Below are 22,666 nucleotides of genomic sequence, written 5' to 3'. Positions count from 1 at the left end.
ATCTGAGACAGCACACATGTTGCCTAGGCATCATTTACTATTCCCACTTTTGCTTCTTTTGTTGAGAAGGAATAAATTAATTATTCACCTGAATGATACATTAATTCATTTTAATGAATTAATAAACCCCTGGACTGTAATATTTCAGATGTGTTTGAGCAAGATTTCTGCTCATTTTCAAAACTTTGTGCACATTCAAAATACAGTATATCTCATCTGTGTTCTCTGAGGTTTGGAGGAGTTGTGATATTGTGAGAAAAATAAAGTGATAAAACAATAGGCTATTACAAGAATAAAGTCACTATATTTTAGAAAATAATCCACCTGCACCATAGTCTGCTGTGCATTACGTGATTGCGCTGCTAATACGGTAGATCTCAGACCTCCTGACAGACAGAGATCCCCGTTTGGGACGCTGGTCTCTGAATGAGACAGTTTAGGGAAGTGGCTGTAGACTACGCTGCTCTACATCGGAGGTGGAAACACAATACTACGCAGAAGTAGGGACACATTTGCCGCAGCATGCCCACAACAGAGCGCGTCCATTATAAACACGGAAGCTGCACAGACCAGGGAAGGCGCGCTGCAGCAGCTCTGTGTCTGTGCCGCTGCTCGTCTCTATTTTTACAGCGAGAGTGGACACCAAGCGACGCACAGGTCTGCTTCAGAGCTCCGTGTGTTTAAGTCTGACCCAGAGACTGTAAACGTCGTGTAATGAAAGGTTGATAATAATAAACGTGTGGCTGAGGGGGCGCCCTAGGATGATCATGAACCCTGTAACACCCCTTGTTGTAAAAATACGTTACCTTTAGCCATCCATAAAAACACTCTGTTATTTTTTATCTTATTTTTTACCACATTTACATAGTCATTGGGTCCTATTGTTCAGTCTTACAATGCTATTGGATCGTACATTTGTTTATAAGTCCCGCCTTATGGCCATGAACTCACACAACCTCTCAAGGTTTCCTTCGAACAACATCTCTTTTTTTCATTGGACTGGATTCATCAGATTCAAGTAAGTAAAATGTCTTTTATATTTTTTTTGGTTGTTATTATAATGTCTAGAGCATGTACTTATGTAGTTATTTTGGAATATATGCATCAAATTCCATTTAGAGCTTGTTAAATATTTGTTGCAATTATACAACGCTGGGTGAGTGTGGTAGTCAAAATAGCAGGCTTGTTGCAGTGGGCTCAAACAGGTTGTATTCCCTCCACTACACCACTGCCTGAAACATTACATTGACAGTATACATTCTACCCTTGTGTTGTGTTCTTGTCAAATTTGACTGATTTAAAAGTTGTATCTCTAAAAAATGTAGTTAATTTGATTAGACTGACCTAACATTCCAGAGGATATCAACAGACAATTCAGTTCTGGGAAAGGTGAAAATGTTCCTGAATGTGGGGTATGGATGTGCATGTTTTCCTTTTAGTATGATAATTAGAGAGCATAAGAAGCAGTATTGTTATTGTTATTGTTATGTGTAGAGTGTGCATGCGTGTTTTTTTTTTTTTTTTTCATCTCTTTTCTGTTTGATTGTATCTACTCTGTTGTTCTGCTGTTCTGTTGCTCTATACATGATCCGGAGGACCCCCATGAAAACGAGATGCTGCATCTCATGGGGCTGATCCTATAATAAATGTTCATAATAATGTCAAGGCAGTATTGTGTGACTAAATGGCTGGTGATTGGGATGCATGTTTCATTTAGCATGATAAGGAGAGAGCATAGGCTAAGCCATTTACAGCAACTTACAATAAGCAGACAGTATTGTCTGCCTGGAAAACATTTGTACCCTGAGCACTTGGTCCACCGCCCTATCTTTTACTTCAATATATGTACTACATACTACTGTGTTATGTACTACAATATAAAAAGCATATTAATACATGTTAATTATGATGGAAAAGAAAGACAAACTATGGAAACTCAGACCATGGCTTGATTCATTCAGAGAGAAATGCCTGCAGGTGGTACCAGAAGAGCAGAACTCTGTGGATGAGATGATGATTCCTTTCAAGAGTAAATTCAGCAGCATCAAGCAATATATGCGAGGCAAGCCAAACCCATGGGGATTCAAAGTTTGGGTGAGAACTGGAATCTCTGGCATGATGTGTGACTTCGATGTCTACCAAGGCAGTGTCAACGGAATATGAGCCAAATCTGAACTTGGATTGTCAAGTGATGTTGTGATGAAACTTACTTCCACACTTCCAGAAGGTCAGAACTACAAAATGTATGCAGACAACTACTTCACCTGTGTTCCATTATTAGTGAAGCTCCTTGATCGGGGAATTCATTATCTGGGAACAGCCAGGCAGGTGTGCCTACCCAACTGTAACCTTGAAGACAAGAAGAGCTTGAAGAAAAAGGGGAGAGGAAGCTATGACGTCAGAGGGGAGGGGACTCACAACATCTGTGCTGTCAAATGGTATGACAACAGGGCCGTCACACTTCTGTCATCCTTTGCTGGATCTGAACCTGTGCAGAAGATTCAACGCTGGGACAAAGCCAACAGAACCTACATTGAAGTTGAGAGGCCTTACATTGTTGGTGCCTACAACAAGTACATGGCAGGTGTGGATTTGTTGGACTCATTTACAGCCAAATACAAGTTCCCCATCAAATCCCGTCGCTGGTACATGTACATCTTCTGGCACACCATCATTCTCGCTGTGGTCAATGCCTGGCTCCTCTACAAGCGGGACTGCAAAGCTCTCAAGATGTCTAGCAAAGAGACAATGAACAGGAGACAATTTCAGGCACAGCTAGCATCCTCTCTCATCCTGGTAAACACAACACTTCAAACTCCAAAGAGAGGACAGCCATCTCCAGGCAAACGGAGCCCAGCAACACAGACAGTGACATCAGGAAGCCCTCTGAATGCTCAGAAGAGACCGTCCAAGAGATGTGCACACTTCCCATTGGATGTACGCAAGGACCTAGTTGCACATTTCCCACGGAAGACAGGGAGAGGACGCTGCAGACACTGCAATAAAGGATACACCAACACGCAATGCAGCAAGTGTGATGTTCGCCTTTGCTTTTCAGAGGACAAGAACTGTTTTTGGGACTTTCACAACCAATGAAAGTCAGTCATGAAAAGAAAAAAAGGAATGGAGAAGTTGCTAGAAAAAGCAAGAGTTTTAGCTTGTTTAATTGTTTTTTTAATAAATGACTTCATAAAGAATATGACTAATGTGTGATTATTATTAATGTTATATACCTTTATGGGGCTAAGTAAGCAATCAAACATTTTTGGCTAGCACCACTTGGAGAAAGGCATTGCAATGGGTTGCTCAGTCTCTCACAACCTCTTCACAGCAGTCTTCGAAATCCTTATCATCGGTGGGAGACAGATGGTCCGAGAGGTGATAGGACATTCAGGCCAATGACTGCCTGCCCTGCGGAGTTACGCAGATGATGTAACCACCCTTCTTAAAACAGCAACCTGTACCAACCGGCTAATGAAGAGGTTTGAAGAACTCCTTAGTTGGGCCATGATGAGGATAAAACCTTCTAAGTCCCTGAGTCTCTCTATATGCAAAGGAGCCAGAAATTATCACATCTCTTTCATAGTGAACAGTGAGAAGATCCCAACACTGGCAGAACAACCCGTCCGGAGCCTTGGGAAACTGTATATGGCCGACTTTTCAGATAAGCACATGGCTAATACAGTAATGTTACAACTCACCAAAGGTCTGACACAGATCGACAAGAGTCAGCTTCCAGGTAAAGTCAAGAGCTGGTGCTACCAAATTCACCTTATATAGGCGGCTAATGTGGCCTCTCAAGATGTGTGAGATAACCACCTCCACTTTGCAGAAAATGGACTCAAAAGCCAACAACTACATCAGGAAGTGGTTGGGATTACCCTGGAGCCTCTCCAGCGTTGGCCTGTTTGGGAGGAATGCACTTCAACTGCCACTGAAGTCAATCCTGTTGGGCTACAGCCAGGAGAAGGCGAGGCTTGTCCTAGTGCTGAATGACTCGTCGGACCCATCTGTGGAGAACAGTAAAGCCCCAGTCCAAACCGGTCACAAGTGGAGGGCAGAACTAGCAGTCGACCAGGCTATCAGCAGGCTGAAACACCAAGAGATTGTTGTCAGGACAGTCAAGGAGAACTGGCCTGGGGTGGGGGACTGCGCCGAAGATATGGTCCAAAGCCAAAAGTAGGGAGAGGAAAGACCTAGTTATTTCCGAGGTGGTCAGGACAGAGGAGAACTATCAGCCCTTAGCCCTACATGGCCCTTAGCCAACGACAGCAAATTACCTGGGAAGGAGTAATAAGCAGGACCATAGGTTGGCCGACATGTGGAAGATCCACCAAGCCAGGCTGAGTTTCCTCATAAGGTCCACCTATGACACCCTCACAAACCCCAGCAACCTCTGTCTGTAGTATGGCTCAGAGGAGAGCTGCCAGCTCTGCAATGCCCCAAATGCGAGCATGCAACACATCCTGTCAAGCTGCAAAACAGCACTGACCCAGGGTCGGTACAGGTGGCACCATCTTGGCAGAGCTCACTGTCCCGTGGGAGGGAGGAATGGAGGTAGCCTTTGAGAGAAAAAAAGACCAGTACTTTGACCTCACACCCGAATGCAGAGAGGCTGGGTGGTCAGCTGTCAGTTACCCGGTGGAAGTGGGCTGTATGGGGTTCATGGGTAAACGTACTGCAGGGGCTACATTTTTTAAAGTTTGTAGGGGGCACTAGCAAGCCATTTTTGTGCGCCTATTCCCGAAACCCTTAAAGTACGTAAAGTTTCACCAGAATTAATGCGACCGCCAATTTTGGTGAGTTTTTGAATATGTTAAGCCCCACAAAAAGGCAATTCATTTGCTGGAGGAAAGGAAAGAAAAGGAAGAATTCCGTCAGTTTCAATAGGGTCATCGTCGCTGTCGGCGCTCGGCCCCTAATAAGCTTTATTTCTCTCTGTCTACTGTACAATGATAAATCCAAGTACAAAACAACTGGTCAACAGTTACTTATTCCATACATAGGGAATAAGTAACTGTTAGTTATACAGGAGAGAAGCCAGTCATTTAAGGTGTGGCACAACCTTTCAGTGCTTGGTTTTCATTTTGTGACTATTGATTGAATAAAGAACTATTTTTCCAGTCTCATTCCTTCATTAAAGTTATCTTTAAAAGGCTGAGGAGGAGCGACTAGGTTGAGTCAGGCTGAAGTAATTTGGATAGATGCGCGTTCACAGCTTTCCTCAACAGACCGTGAGGTCGATAATAGATTTCCTGATGCTAAAATGGAGAATATGCGTTGTGCATACTTTAGACAGAGTGAGCAGTAGCTTCTTATGGAAGTTTGATGAAGTGAAACACATTATTTGTAAAGAAGAAACATGGCCGCTGTAATGAAACAGCAAGAGAAAGCATGGCAGACGATCGCGGACCGCCTGAATGCGCAAGTAACCTAAACATATACATTTACTGACCACTGCTCTGAACTGAAACCATCATAATCATACCATTCAAGGAGTTAGGCTACTAATCATTTACACACATTAACAGTTGTACAGTGGCTTGAAAAAGTATTCATACCTCTTGAACTTTTCCACATTTTGTCATGCAAAATAGGGGTGCAATGGATCCCCAAACTCACGGTTCGGTTAGGATCACAGTTTTGAGTCACAGATTGGATACATTTTTCAGATCAGCACAAAAAAGGGAGGAATTTAAATGATTTATTAAAAATGTAATAATAACATAACAATAATAACTTTCACCAGTAAATTTCTGTTAAACAACAAGAACGGATGAGAAAAGGGTATTTTACAATAACTTTGAATGGACCACAAGGATTACCTATTTCAAGTTAACACGAGCCAGCCCGATAAAGGATTTTTAAGGCCGATATCGATACAAATATTATGATATTCCGATATATCGGCCGATATACATAAAAAAAAAAATCCAGAAATGTGTAACAAAACATAAACAGATTTCCCTAACATTAGTCATTTGTAGTTATTTATGAGTCCTCACTAAAATAATGATAATGCAGTTTAAAAGTAAACTTGTTTGTTTTATTGTCTCAACAGAACATCAAAATATATTAAAGTTCTGATAAATAAAATGTATAAAAATACAAACTTAAGATATGAAACTTAAAGTCCTTTGAACAAAAACAAATCGAAGAGTGTTACTAACAGGGACGTTGTAGAGCGCCCTCTGGTGGACAAACTATGCAACGCCAAGTCTCATAACATGGTTGAAGGTTGTTTCGTCCGTTTTAATTTAATTTTTTAAATATTAATTTATCGGTCATTATAAATGCCGATGCCGATAGTTTGGAAAATGCCTAATAATGTGATAATATCAGCCCGCCGATGTATCGGTCAGGCTCTAATATATTGTGCAGCCCTAGCTACAGTGGCTTGAAAAAGTATTCATACCCCTTGAACTTTTCCACATTTTGTCACGTTACAACCACAAATGTAAATGTATTTCATTGGGATTTTATGTGATAGACCAACACTAAGTGGCGCATAATTGTGAAGTGGAAGGAAAATTATACATGGTTTTCAAATTTCTTTTACAAATAAAAAACTGAAAAGTGTGGAGTGCAAAAGTATTCAGCCCCCTATACTCTGATAGCCCTAAATAAAATCCAGTGCAACCAATTGCCTTCAGAAGTCACCTAATTAGTAAATAGAGTCCACCTGTGAGTAATCTAATCTCAGTATAAATACAGCTGTTCTGTGAAGGCCTCAGAGGTTTGTTAGAGTCAACATTAGTAAACAAACAGCACCATGAAGCCCAAGGAACATACCAAACAGGTCAGGGATAAAATTGTGGAGAAGTTTAAAGCAGGGTTAGGTTATAAAACAGGACAACTATTAGTCATGCACTCCACAAATCGGGCCTTTATGGAAGAGTGGCAAGAAGAAAGCCGTTGTTGAAACAATGCCAAAAGAAGTCCCGTTTGCCGTTTGCCACAAGCCATGTGGGGGACACAGCAAACATGTGGAGGAAGGCACTCTGGTCAGATGAGACCAAAATTGAAGTTTTTGGCCTAATTGCAAAACGCTATGTGTGGCAGAAAACTAACACTGCACATCACCCGGAACACACCATCCCCACCGTGAAACATGGCGGTGGCAGCATCATGCTGTGGGGATGCTTTTCTTCAGCAGGGACAGTGAAACTGGTCAGAGTTGATGGGAAGATGGATGGAGCCAAATACAGGGCAATCTTAGAAGAAAACCTGTTACAGTCTGCAAAAGCTTGAGACTGGGGCGGCGGTTCACCTTCCAGCAGGACAACAACCCTAAACATACAGCCAGAGCTACAATGGAAGGGTTTAGATCAAAGCATATTCATTTGTTAGAATGGCCCAGTCAAAGTCCAGACCTAAATCCAATTGAGAATCTCTGGCAAGACTTGAAACTTGCTGTTCACAGACGCTTTCCATCCAATCTGACTGAGCTTGAGCTATTTTGCAAACAAGAATGGACAAAAATGTCAGTCTCTAGATGTGCAAAGCTGGTAGAGACATAGCCCAAAAGACTTGCAGCTGTAATTGCAGCGAAAGGTGGTTCTACAAAGTATTGACTCAGGGGGGCTGAATACTTTTGCACGTCACACTTTTCAGTTTTTTAATTTGTAAAAAATTTTGAAAACCATGTATAATTTTCCTTCCACTTCACAACTATGCGCCACTTAGTGTTGGTCTGTCACATAAAATCCCAATGAAATGCATTTACATTTGTGGCTGTAACGTGACAAAATGTGGAAAAGTTCAAGGGGTATGAATACTTTTTCAAGCCACTGTAGCTAGGGCTGCACAATATATTACAGCCTGACCGATAGATACATCGGCGGGCCGATATTATCACATTATTAGGCATTTTCCAAACTATCGGCATCGGCATTTATAATGACCGATAAATTAATATAAAAAAAATTAAATTAAACGGACGAAACACCCTTCAACCATGTTATGAGACTTGGCGTTGCATAGTTTGTCAACTAGAGGGCGCTCTACAACGTCCCTGTTAGTAACACTCTTCGATTTGTTTTGTTTTTCTTCAAAGGACTTTAAGTTTCATATCTTAAGTTTGTATTTTTATGCATTTTATTTATCAGAACTTTAATATATTTTGATGTTCTGTTGAGACAATAAAACAAACAAGTTTATTTTTAAACTGCATTATCATTATTTTAATCTAATAATTAAATAATTAACAATAATTAATAATTAAATCTGTTTATGTTTTGTTACACGTTTCTGGATTATTATTTTTTTATGTATATCGGCCGATATATTGGAATATCATAATATTTGTATCGATATCGGCCTTAAAAATCCTTTATTGGGCTGGCTCGTGTTAACTTGAAATAGGTAATCTTGTGGTCCATTCAAAGTTATTGTAAAATACCCTTTTCTCATCAGTTCTTGTCGTTTAACAGCAATTTACTGGTGAAAGTTATTATTGTTATGTTATTATTACATTTTTAATAAATCATTTAAATTCCTCCATTTTTTGTGATTATGTTTCACTGATAAATATGCCGAAGTAGGGGGCTGCCCGTTAGTCACTTTCTGTACTTGTGTTGTGAGTACTGTAAACTGATTCTACTTGCAAGTAAAACTAACTTTATAATATCTTCAGTGGTCTCTGTCTATTCTAACTATTGCAATGTGGAGAGTCATTTATATATAAATCCTAAAAGACATTTGTGAAACCCTCTGTGTGTATTCATTAATATTGAGATTAGATTTCTGTGACTCTTCAGTCTGGAGTAACCTCTTTCCTTCGCTCACCTGCTCCTTCTTCCTCTTGCTCCCTCGCTCCTCTGAGTCTCCCGAGGCCTCACTGACAACTTTCCTCTTGCCCTCCTTCTTCTTCTCCTCCTTCTCCTTGTGTTTCTGCATGTACTTGTCAATAAGGTCGGGGCAGTCCAGGTTGTCTTGCGGCTCCCATGTGTTATCCTCACTGGAAAGGTGAGTGCAGACAGAAGAAAATATCCTCAGGCTTTGTTTTTAGGCAAGAAATTCTCACTCTAATTGATCATTCGTATTATTCCTTTTTTCTATTGCCATATTGTAAGGTTATTTGCGGGTCTGCCAGTTATATATACATATACATCATATGCTAGAGCTGTCAATCTTCCTCTATAATACCATTCAAATTCTATTTGATTTTCTTTTTAATATTTGAATAATAATCAAATTTAATGCTCAATTGCAGACTGTAAAATAATATGTACTACTTAGGCATATGCATTGTCAATGCCATTACAAGCATGTGCTTGTTGTTACACGTTATGTCCACTAGAGGGGCTTCTAAAATCAGCCTGGCCTTGAAGGGACCTGCACAACTTTGTTTAGATTAATTTTCCACCATAAGCTACTATTTTAGGGATCTATAAGCAACCTCCTTCTTGCAGATTGTCTCGTTACTGAGAATACAGCTATTAGAAGGTAATATATGAAGTAGACGCTAACTGACAGCTGTAGGGCAGCTAACAAACTTTAGCTTTCTCTATGAAGCTCCCAGCTAAGCTAACATTACTATACCTCGCGACACAGTTTGAAAACAAGAATGAGCTAACTATTGTTAACATAAGCACTTTGGCTCGGTGGATGTCGATTTTAAAGTCATGTTAAAACTATAAGCCCGTCCTTGCGATTTCCAGCTGCAGCCTGTCACTCCCCCGTGTACTAACGTTACTCAGTAGATAACCTTAGCTACGTAATGTTGTACTAACGTTACTCAGTACATAACCAAAGCTCTGTAATCTTATACTAACGTACGGTACATAACGTTAGCTTAGACCTCACAATGCCTTGTGTTTCTCACTCTCACTAAGTTATTGGTCATAAGAATTGACATGAGTGACACAAGCGGGTAGGCCAAGGCGAGAAGAGGGTGATTACCTAACGTTAGCCAACATATTTATAAAAAAGTCACATTCGAATAGTATTGATTTTTTTACGATTCAAATTATATTAAAATTTTTGCATTCATGGTCGGCCGCTGAGTACAAGCGGCCAAAATGGGTTTCCTCAGGAGGGTGGCTGGCGTCTCCCTTAGAGATAGGGTGAGAAGCTCAATCATCCGTGAGGAGCTCGGAGTAGAGCCACTACTCCTTTGCGTCGAAAGGAGCCAGTTGAGGTGGTTTGGGCATCTGGTAAGGATGCCCTCTGGGCGCGTTCCTAGGGAGGTGTTCCAGGCATGTCCAGCTAGGAGGAGGCCTCGGGGAAGACCCAGGACTAGGTGGATGGATTATATCTCTAACCTGGCCTGGGAATGCCTCGGGATCCCCCAGTCGGAGCTGGTTGATGTGGCTCGGGAAAGGGAAGTTTGGGGTCCCCTGCTGGAGCTGCTGCCCCCGTGAGCGGACGAAGATGGATGGATGGATTTCGGCATTCGTTGCGACAGCCCAAAATATATATATATATATATATATATATATATATATATATATATATATATATATATATATACATACATATATACATGCATATATACATACAGTCAGTCAGTCAGACAGACAGACAGACAGACATATACACACACACATATATATATACTCATACTTACTCTGAGAACCCCTTAAATTTCAGCAGAAACTCTACTCTTCCCTTCACCACTCTGCGGTCCAAAACCTTCTCCACCACATAGTCCTCGTCTTCCTCCTTCACTGCTGCTGCAGCTGCTGGCTGCTCCTCCTCCTGGGCCTTCTTGCCCTTCTTTCCTGCTATGGTCGCCAGCTTGACGTCTGCTGAGGGCTCCTTTGGTAGACCCAGAGGGAAACATGCAGAGATAATGATACAAGGGTTAGAAGAACTAATGGGAGGTGGGAGTGAATTATAGTTTACCATGTTTTACTATATTAAAATGTTCTGTTTGAATGGAGAAAATGCAAAGGCTGATGAGGTGACCAATCCATAGGACTTCAGAGTGTGAAGTATCTCCTGCAAACTGAACTGAAATACTGAACTGAAAACTGAAAAAAATACTAAAATGGAAGCCACAAAAGTCATTAACTGGAGCTACAAGCTACATGCACATTAGCGTCAATCAATGACAGTTCATTTACCAGAAAATTACCAGATCTTCCTCGCCTTGCAAAACAGGAAACAACAACAAACTTTGAGCTAAAATGGCAAGTTTTGAAAAACCTTTTGATTGTGCAACAAGGCAGGCCTGGTTGGTTCTTTCGGGGAATAATTGACCCTAACGACAACCACATGCTTATAGTGGCATTGACAATGAATAAGCCTGAGTAGTGTAGTGCATATTAATAACAGACTGCATTTGAGCATTATGAATATTATTTGAATAACGGCATAGCAACCTGTCTGCTAACTTGTTGTTCTCTCTAATATATAACCAATATAAGCTGCTCTGTTTAGGCTACAAAACGTGTAGGGAAGATAACAGGTAGACGCTCAGTCTAGGTGCTAGTTCTGGGTTTATTACCAGGTTCACTCAGGTATGTCGGCCACTACTTAAGGCCAAATATTCCAGAGTATGAAATGAAGGTTTGAGTGTGGTTTCTATAAAGAGAGAAACAAAATGCAAATGAATAAAGGAAACATATGTTTACACTCATTCCTCCTTAAGCAGTAATATACATGACCAAACGTGATATAAACAATAGTTAGAATATGGCTATATATCATTTAAATAATGTAAGCAGAGAAAAGGGATTTAAACGCTTATTATATGGGATTCTCATAGATTTTCTCGCATCTGTTAAGTTATGGCTAACGTAGGCAAAACTTCCTGTTATCTATGATACGCTTTAAAGCCTCCAACTAACTAAATAGCCGGATGCTTTTATTGTGAAACGCTATCGAGGCTTTGCTAGTTCAAGCTAGCAAAGCCTCGATAGCGGTACAGATAACTATATTTAACACCACTTACTTCTTATTTTACTCAACCATAAAGTACTGAACAATCCTAACAACAAGTAGTAAAAGTATAAACATGTTTAAACACGACGTACTGAGTCTCGGGTGAGCCGAAAGGCGATAAACTAGCATGTATGAACATAGATATAATTAGCACAACGGTTGCATAGCGACCCCTTAAACTCCTAACATCAAACATCAGAAATAACAGCTGCTTTAACAAAGAAATTCAATATCAAATCTTCCCTTGATGAGTGACCTGTATCTAGGGAATGAATAGCTGCCATGGAATCTGTACATATTAGAGCTCTCAATCTTCAAGTGTACAGATAGAACATTATTTAACCTGTATCCATCTCTTTTGTTACATTCTGGAATATATATCCCAATACCAAAATGCCCATTTTGTGGATCCATCTGTATGTATTTTTAACATTTCCATAGAATGACATTTTTATATATCCCTGGCAATATGCTGCAAAGCTTTGTTCATTTGGATACTCTTTCTTTCCTTCCAATAGTTCACTGTTAAACTCTGGTGATGGAAGAATCCATGGGGGAACAGCACGTATGCCGCCTTTCCCACTGGCAGTTGAAATCAGCTCCAATACGGCTTCAAAACGACCAGAAGTCATTCCTTTCCTCTGGAGATTCGCAGACCGCATGCAAAAGGGTCCGAACCGGGTCGGAATGAGTGCAGTTTGAAAAAAATCGTGTCAGTTGGTCACCTGGATGCGTTCAAAAAATGTAACTCTTGCGACAGGCTACGGACGGTTCCTATCTGACAATTCCAGCAGAAGTTAGCGTTGCTATGGTACTGATACAGAAACCTGCTAATGCTAATTGGTTAGCTAGCAACAGCCATCGAACTATTGACATTATACTGCTATATCACATTTAACCGGCCTGACATGTCAACGTCCTGAGCAACTTTTCTCCACGCAGCAGCCTTTCTGTTTATATCTCTATAGCCCTCATCAGAGAGGTCATAGAGAATCGTACATTCAGAAACTTATCAGTCGTTACAGTTTCTCTGCCATTTTTGTTCTACTCACTTCCGATGCATTTCAAGGGTGTAGTACGACATCCGCTGGGGGCGTATTGCGTATTAAGGAGCTGATTTCAAATGCCAGTGGGAAGGCAACATTAGAACCAGTGAAGGACTAAGTTTCAGTTCTTTAATGCCATATTGTTCTGCTATGCTGTTGATATTCCAACTAAACCCTATTCATTTTGTTTGATATTCCCAGCAATCATTAAGAACTGAAATTGCTGAATTATTAATACTTCCCAACAACAACCTAACCCAGTATGTTAGAGACAATTTAACATACCTTAGACTGAGTGGAGATTCTTCTGATTTTACTTATAAAGCACACGTAGGGGTTGTTTTTATAACTCCTAAAGCAATTCTTATAGCTTTGAATTGAATCCTCTCAATTTTTCTTAAAGAAGTTTTGCATGCTGAACTATAAACTACACATCCATAGTCTATGGTAGATTTTATTAAAGCTTTATATATGTATATCAGAGACTGCTTATCGGCTCCCCAACAATGTCCAGGGATCATCCTCATTAGATTTAGAACCATTTTACATTTTGTTTCAACATGCTCTATATGATGTTTCCATGTAAGTCTTTCATCCAACCACAACCCTAATATTTAAATTTCTTTTCTATTTCAACTGATTTATTGTACATCCTAACTTTATGCTAGTTAACCCTTTTGTTGACTTTGGGTTAATTCTTTATTTTCTTATTTTATTTAACCTTTATTTATTCATGTTGTTTTATATCAGAAAGTGTGGGACGTAGAAATAAGCGCTGAAAATGTGTAGAAGAAAAATTTTACAATTTAAAACTGAAAAAAGGCGTCAAAATCGTCGAAAGAATTGTTTTTTTCAAGGTTGACGGGAAGACAACACAAGAGTTAAGCTTTAGTAATTTAGCACATTTTGTAGGAAATGCCTTTCTACTTACTTTTCAAAAGACAGTTTTTCCCTTCCTGTCCAATTAAAAACATATATCTCCAGATGTGTGTTGATGTTGAATGTTTGTGATGAACTGAAAGATTATATGGAGTCATAAGAGTGTCATGAAGAAGAATACGCCCGTGAAAAAGTAAGAAACCTGACGTGAAAGTTCAATTCTATTCAGTTTATTTAAGAAGAGGAAAGAGCAAATTAATGAAATGAATGATTATACCAGAGTTAAAAATGCCAGAATTAGCCAAACACCCGAATACAACCAGCTGTTCTCATGTGTCTATTCCACTGAAGAAGACTGTAGGATAACATAGGTATATATACCACATATACATACACACATATACATATATATACCCACACATACCCACACACACACACACACACACATATATATATATATATATATATATATATATATATATATATATATATAGTTCATTGACACTCAAAACAACTTCATTTTCAGCATCTTACTGAGGTATTATTATTTACTGAAATAACAAATACTATCTGACACAAGCTAGCATTAGCTTATATCAGTATCAGAACAGTCACTATACTTACTGTTTGCTTAAAAGGATTAATGTTATCTTTTGTGATATTAAATTCAACGCTTTCGTAATAGTTAAATATTGTAAAACATCTTTTTCATCTGTGAAATGTTATTCCATGTTGCTTAGTTCAGCATTTCTTTTACATGAAGATCCAAAAGCAGTACAAAAATCATTTTCTATGAGTCTTTAAGAACAGTTGTTCATCCCAAGATGGCGGCGGCACAGATGCAGTTTAAACACATTAACTGCTAATGTTGAATGTTCTGATTAAAGCTTCTCAGTTATGAAGATTTGCTTCTTTTCTTCGTCTTAAAGGAAATAAACTAAATATTTCAGCAATTTGACATCACCTTAGTAAATAATAATGAGATTTTTTTAATTAAGAACAAATACTCCTTCGGTGCAACATTAGGTAAATAGCTCTAGCAGTTGAACCCTGAAATCAAAATATTTTATTACAGGAATAAACGCTTATTTTGAGAATTAATCCCTTCAAAGGGAGGGAGTGTAATATGTAGTTGTAGCCAGGATAACATCCAAGTTGTTCAAAAGATAAAGTTTCTGCTGGCCAGCCTTCAATGTGGAGAGAAGGTCAGAATATAAGAACACAGCTATCAGGGCATGAGGAGGAGGCAGGAGGAAACAGCTTGGCTCTGAAACATGTTCACTACGAGGCAGTGTGAATGCGCTGGTGTCTTTTAAGGTGACCACTCTCAGAAAAAGTTTTCCCACATTGTTCACACCAGTACGGCTTCTCTCCAGTGTGAATGCGCTGGTGTCTTTTAAGGTGATTACTCTGAGAAAAAGTTTCTCCACACTGTTCACAGCAGTATGGTTTCTCTCCAGTGTGAATAAGCTGGTGTCTTTTAAGGCTTTTACTAAGAGAAAAAGTTTTCCCACATTGATCACAGCTGTAAGGTTTATCTCCAGTGTGAATGTGTTGATGGTTTTTTAGGTCAACCCGTTTTGTGAAAGATGCCCTACATTGATCACAGCTGTACGGCTTCTCTCCAGTGTGAATGCGTTGATGGTTTTTTAGGTGACTCTGTTGTAAGAAAGTTTTCCCACATTGATCACACCTGTAAGGCTTCTCCCCAGTGTGAATGCGTTGATGTCTTTTTAGGGTACACGGTCGTGTGAAAGCTGCTCCACATTGATCACAGCTGTACGGCTTCTCTCCAGTGTGAATACGTTGATGGTTTTTTAGGGTACTCGGTCGTGTGAAAGCTGCCCCACATTGATCACAGCTGTGCAACTTCTCTCCAATGTGAATGAGTTGATGACTTTTTAGGGCACTCTGTTGTGTGAAAGCTGCCCCGCATTGATCGCAGCTGTACGGCTTCTCTCCAGTGTGAATGTGTTGATGTCTTTTTAGGTTAGTCTGTTGTGTGAAAGCTGTTCCACATTGATCACACCTGTACGGCTTTTCTCCAGTGTGTATGCGTTGATGGCTTTTTAGGATACTCGGTCGTGTGAAAGCTGCCCCACATTGATCACAGCTGTACAGCTTCTCTCCAGTGTGAATGCGTTGATGTTTTTTTAGGGCACTCTGTTGTGTGAAAGCTGCCCCACATTGATCGCAGCTGTACAGGTTCTCTCCAATGTGAATGCGTTGATGTCTTTTAAGGTTAACCTGTTGTGTGAAAGCTGCCCCGCATTGATCGCAGCTGTACGGCTTCTCTCCAGTGTGAATGCGTTGATGGCTTTTTAGGTTACTCCGTTGTATGAAAGCTGCCCCACATTGATCACACCTGTAAGGCTTCTCTCCAGTGTGAATGCGTTGATGGCTTTTTAGGATACTCTGTCGTGTGAAAGCTGCCCCACATTGATCACACCGGTATGGCTTCTGTCCAGTAAGAACTCTCTGATGAATCTTTAAATATCCAGATGTGAAGAATTTGTCACAGTGCTGACAGTGGTGACACTTGAGTCCCTTTCCTCTTCTCCGTTTCTATAGTAACAAACAAACAAAGTGAGCAAAATATAATGTTACTCAGGAAATTTTTGCCGGTTGCAGCCATGTTATTAAAGGTCTAATATGTAATACTGACAGCTAGTGTTTAAAATAGTTACTGCAGTGCAAATTCAAAATTGCACTGCAAGAGAGAGTCTCCTCCCCCGCCCCTTCCTCCCCAGACTTGAAGTTCACAGAGGTTGCCAGGCTGAGACCACAGCATCCACAACGACGTTGCTAGACGATTGTCTCACATAGCCAGACATTACTTCACAGCACAGTGGAGTAGCTAACGTTAGATGCTGGCTATATTGACAGTCATAAAAGCCTGTGCTCACGCGGTGCTCTGTACCCAACTGACAGACACACATTTTTTCGGCTTAGAATTACAGTAGGAACTGCCAAAAATACCACTACCTTGCCGACGGAACACACTTCATTGGCTTAGAACAGTGTTTCTCAATGGGGGCGGTACCGCCCCCCAGGGGGCGTTCAGAAGATGATGGGGGGCGTTGGAAGCAATATTTTGGAAAGGGGGGCATTGAGGTGCCCTTGGGGGGCGTTTGTTTGAAAGCTAGTTTAAACCAAAGATTCACAATAACAATACATGTTTACACTTAAACTACTAAAGAATAAGTAGTCTGCAACATTAAAAGCTGCCAGTTTACAGCACTGCGACTGGACGATATCCTTTTTGGGCCAAGTATCCTAACTTTTCTGTGCTTTTGTTAGCTTTGTTTGGCGCAGCTCCGTGCTGCCTTCATGGAAACGGGACATCAGAGCATTGTCTTAAATGAGCTCTGTAGCTACTACGTGAAGCTGCGTTCAGATAAGAAAAAAAAAGCAATCGCCACTGTTGTATTCTTTAACGCCCCAATGTAGCACAAGTAGACTTTATATTTCACAGTAACAGTTGTTCGTCAGATGGTTTATTAAACACAACGTTTCCTACTGTACCTGAATGCAGCTTAATTTCACGGAGAAAGAGAGAAAGAAAAGAGACGTGCGAGAGATATCGACTGTGCTTTGTTGTTTGGCAAACAGTCAGCTGTTCCCCAAACTCCCGGCCAGTTCAGAGCTTGTGTTTGGTGTTTTAAAACTTTCTTATGGAAGCGATAGAGGAAGTGATGTCACTGTTTACTGTACGGGACTCTCACACCTCCACAAAACACAGCGATTTGGGGTAGCGTTTTCTCCAAACAATTTTTTCTGCCATTTACTCGCAAAACAGGCGATAGCAAACATAGCTAGACTCTTCTAAGCATTAAAAAATGGCTCTCACTAACTTTCAAAGGTTGTACACTTATTTCCATTCGGCAGTAGGTGTCGTTCTTCAAGTCGTTTGTCATCACCAAAATACTTTTCTGTGTGTGTGTGTGTGTGTGTGTAATCCTTCTGCTTTTACCCCTTGATAAGTGCCAGCTTGTTTTCCGTTGGAACAATTTGATTTTAGATTTGAATGAAAAATAGATTTGAATGTGAAATTGCTAGCTGTTTCTGATTGGCTACTGTTAGTTTGTAATAATAATAATAATAATAAGCATAATAATACATTTTATTTAAAGCCATTTCATGACACCCAAGGTCACTTCACAAACAAAAAAGGACATTCAAATTATAGTCATCTTATGAAGGTGCTGAGGTTCACACCATGCAGCAGGCCTTTTGATAATACCTATTTATAGTTTGAATGTTACATATCTAGTCGTTCTGATTGGCTGCTGTTATTTAATTTGAATATCAAATGGTTGCATTTTTAAAAACCTGTAAATATCTATAATTTCTATTCACATGGCTTTTTTGATACCTGGGAAACTAATACATGTGTTGTTTGTCATTCAATGATTAGATTTTTTTGTTTATTTTTGATAACAATAGTAACAACAATAATAGGCCTATATTAGGGCGTAATCATTAATATTCGGGGCATTTAGCCTTCATAATATTTGATGAGGGGCGTTAGGGACCTGGATAATTGATAGGGGGGCGCTGGCACATAAAAAGGTTGAGAACCACTGGCTTAGAATTATGGCAACAATCGCTAAACACACTGCAAACTCAAGGTCCTCTCTTCCAGATTTACAGTCCCCCTCTCGTGGCTTAAAATAACTCACCATTGTCGGCTCCGGTCGCTGAACTTCACTTTGTAAACAGCCATGGGCTGCTTGCCTGGTCCTCCGGTAACATTAGCAGTTAGCATGGCGGCGTTAGCCAGGACTAGCCAGGACCAGTCGAGATCACTTTACTGGCTGTGTTTCAATTGTTTTTGCGAGTAACCAACTCGGGTACTCTAGCTATATAATTCAATGTGAGTACACATATGTTGAAATTACATAAAACGCCCATCACTAGTGGCTGTGATAAATTAGCCTGAAGCTAATGCTTACCTGTTCAGGAGGAAATAAGCCAACTCTGCGTCCTTTTGGGATCAAAGCTGTCTCCATCTTTCAAATACATCTCCAATATTTACCAGGGGTTTGTTACGTCACTGCTCACGCAACTGTTAAAAACATGCCAGTTCTTTTTTAGGTCGGGTAGAATCTATCTCCGTTGATCCTGTTAGTTTGTGTGCTGCTTTCATGGCTGTACTACCGTTACAGCTGTAGCGCGCTGGGTTTACGTTTTTACAGGTATATCTGGCAACCCGGCCTGGCTGTCAAACTGGGCCGTTGATAACAACACACAGATCAAAACATAAACAGAAATTCCGTCACGGAATGTACATTTCAAAAAGAAAAAATACTGATATTAGCATTGTTGTCAGAAAAGATAGTATTTCAGCTTAACATGTTTCATTAATATCTGATGAGGCATTGGTGTCATTTTTGGATTTATTACATTACATATATTACATATTGGACCTTTAAGGAAGCTAATGTCATACCTGCAAACTCAGAAGTAGGGCTGCAACGAACGATTATTTTAATAATCGATTAATCTGTTGATTATTTTTTCGATGAATCACATAAAAAACAAAAGCATTAATTTATATTAACTCAATACATACTTACATACATACTTGTTGTTTTAGTTAATAGTTGTGTAAAGGTAAGTAACCCAAAGAGCAGAAACGGACAAGACACACACACACACACACACACACACACACACACACACACACACACACACACACACAAACACGTTCACTTGAAGCTTATTCATTCAATTATTACCATCATTGTAGTAAGTGCAAGTTCATTTTTACAACACATTTAAACACAGCTTACGATGACTAAGTGCTATAAAAAAAACTTTAAAATGAAATTCAAAAGTACAACACACACAACACAACAATAACTGATACATGACAAAGCACAGAATATATACATAACATTGAAAAATGAATGGGCCACAAAAGGTGAGTGAATAAAACCGTGTCTTTAGTCTTGCAAACTATACCACCCCTGCTTTACTACTGTTATTAACAAGCTCACGCTAGCTTGTCATGCTAGTCAGCTGGATAACAAGTAAACACCACACCAGAAGAGCTACTGGAGGGACGTTACATTCCTCACTTCAAAACGGAACAGAAGTAGGATTGTGTAGTTTACCCTGCTGTTGAACTCCCTTCCTCCTCATCAAGGACTCCAACATGTTTATGTTTTAGGTGCTGAATCATCACCGTGGTGCTGCCGTGTCACTTTTGCTTATCTTGCAATTAACACGTTTTCGATTTATTTAGTATGAAATGCTCCCACACCTTGGTTCACTTAGGTCGTACTGATTTCTCTGCCTCCGCCATGTGTTTCAGAACAACGTTACGGGTCTCTTATTTCACCAGGAAATTCCTGTTAAGGCGAGACACTACAGGTGAATAGGGAAAGATTTTTAACTTACAGATATCACCATGGAACTTTACCAGTTGATTACTCAGATGAATAGGAGAAAAATATGTATTGCAAGTTCTCTGTAATTTTATGTTTAAATATGCTAATCAGGCTATATCTAATTAAATATGTGCTAATTTGCATATATTTTGACGTGACGAATCTGACCATTGAAAAAAAAAAGGTTCAAAGATATTTTTGCATTTTGTTGATATACTCAATGAAAAGACTTAACCAGAGGGGATTATGAATATCTCCTTTTGTTACCCAGTAAATCAGAAAATACTGCCAATAGCCGTAAAAAATTGATTTCCGCCTTATTTGTAGGCATAAAATGTCACATAAATCAGGCCAAGAATGACATATCAAGAAATCCCTCTGGGAAAACCTTCATAATATAGTTAGGAATACAAATGTAAAGTTTGGTGTATATAGGTGCTACAGAAGTGGGAAATTGTCACACAGAGTGTGAGAAAAAACTCATTTTGAGAAAACGGCCTTTAAACATTTTTATGGCAAAATTCCACTAATTTCTATTGAAAGCCATGAATTACAGACAAAATATACTTTAGCTCCAAGTAAGATCCATGTATCACACTGTTTAACATCCAAAACTCATTATTGCTTCATCCATCACTGATCATAACATCCAAAACAACACATCAACATGGCCTTCAACTGAAGACCATTACATCACAAACTTTGAACTGAGAGAACAACCATTACACAGCCTAGTTCCCCCAAGTTAGTTTACAGTCTACATATCCATGCCAGTACCATATGTAGGGCCCTCCTCCATCTCCTGCTGGTGTCTTTTCACTTTTTTGGCTGTGCTTACACGTTAAGGCTCCGCTTTGCACTGGTGGAATGGACACTATTGTCTTTTGAGATCCTAACCATGTCTGTGCTCTGAAGCCACAATTTCTCCATCACAGCCAGCATGGCAGAGGCACCCTCATTGAATGTAGAAATAGCCATACTGGCTGCAGCCTCAACCCTGCTTTTCCCCACAAAGACTGTTTTTGGACATTGGGCCCATATGACCAAGTTGAGGCATGCGTTGGCATTCTGAGTGCCTCCATGCTGCACTGTCACTGGACATCCGGTGATACACAGGGATGAGCTTCTTATGAATCATTCAAAAGACCAATATTTAGAACATTGGAGAAAGCAAACAAAGTAGACTAAATTGTTATTTGACAGAGTATCTTCACACTGTCAGAGATACGAAGAAGAGACAGATCCTGACTAAATACAGGCTCAGTGACCACCAACTGGGTCAGACAGAGAGGCACTTCCTCCTCCACTGAGAAAAACTATCTTCACTCTGGAGAGGATTGCTGCAGCCATGGAGCGTGGGCCTCCAAACGCACCACCTGCACCTGTTGTGCCCCTTCCTCCTCCCCCCACTCCATCTCCGTCCACCCGCTCCACCAGGAGCGCATCGCGCATTACTCCCGGACCAGATCCCGCCGTAGTTCAACATCATGTCTCCTTAAGTCCTCTAATATTTCCTCATTTATGTCATCAACACATCCATGATTCATGGAAATGTTGTGTAAAACACAACAAGCCACAAAGAATGCTGCGACTTTTTGAGGACTGTACTGGAAAGTGCCTCCTGACCTATCCAAACACCTGAAGCGCATTTTCAGTAATATTTTCCTTTGTAATTATGTATGGTTTGCAAAACTGGGAACTGCTGCATCCATTTAGATGAGAGAAGTGTATGCGCGTTGTGCACACGTTACATTATGGCCAAGCATGCGCCCCTAAAATAGCATCTGAATAAGGCGCTACTGACTTTAGACTAGCGCCACTGACTTTAGACCAGGTTTTTCCTGGTCAGTGGCGGAATTGTTTTCTGAAACTGCAGAATAGCACAAAGTAACGTTTGCGCCGGAACACGCCTCCTCTTTTCGCTGAACCGCCCCCAGGAGCGCAAATACATTCCCTAATTTACCGACGTGCGTCTGTGGAGGGAAAAGTCCGCTGTGCGTCGGGTGCAAAATAGGAATGATACATGCGTCGGTGTACAAAGGCAATTGCGCTGAGCACAAGATAGGGCCCTTAGTGTGTAATCCCCTGTCTCTTCTTGCTAATGACACCTGTTTTCGTCTAATCTGAGGTGATTTTCGACCGTTTTCGACGCACTTCTTTTGATATTCTGAACTACCGCGGAAATGTCAGAGCGCGTCACGTGATGATTCTAAGCGAATCATGTTGTCAGAAATTGGCATCAGCCAATGAGATTGCGCATTTAGAGTTAAATCCCCCCTTTTACTTTCACGATTGGTTGCTGATAAAAAGGAAATGACCATATTTAGATCTGACAGCATTTTACAGGAGAGAGAGAGCTTTCCAACAGTATATGTCATGACAGGGTGCAGACAGTGGGATGATTTAGAATGCCAACTTTTGTTGAATTTAGGTGAAATCTACAGACATAAACAGACA

The 22,666-nt window shown here is 40.2% G+C and overlaps 1 protein-coding gene across 2 annotated transcripts in view; it reads right to left on the bottom strand.

The window, feature by feature from the left end:
• LOC120572771 (zinc finger protein 420-like) overlaps positions 1–22,666 on the bottom strand; it is a 54,240-nt gene that overhangs the window by 3,990 nt on the left and 27,584 nt on the right. The window contains exons 2-3 of one of the 2 annotated variants that reach the window (XM_039822199.1): positions 10,571–10,761; positions 8,788–8,959 (exon numbers count right to left, since the gene is read on the bottom strand). In XM_039822199.1, the coding sequence (XP_039678133.1) occupies positions 8,788–8,959; positions 10,571–10,761 (363 nt within the window). Of the gene's footprint in view, positions 1–8,787; positions 8,960–10,570; positions 10,762–14,330; positions 16,380–22,666 lie in introns of those variants that run through there. The other variant, XM_039822200.1, reaches the window with a different exon arrangement.

The sequence above is a fragment of the Perca fluviatilis genome, chromosome 14, assembly GCF_010015445.1.
Source record: "Perca fluviatilis chromosome 14, GENO_Pfluv_1.0, whole genome shotgun sequence".
Classification (NCBI taxonomy): domain Eukaryota; kingdom Metazoa; phylum Chordata; class Actinopteri; order Perciformes; family Percidae; genus Perca; species Perca fluviatilis.
Note: the sequence above shows the minus strand (reverse complement) of the source record. Positions and strands in the feature narration are given on the sequence as shown.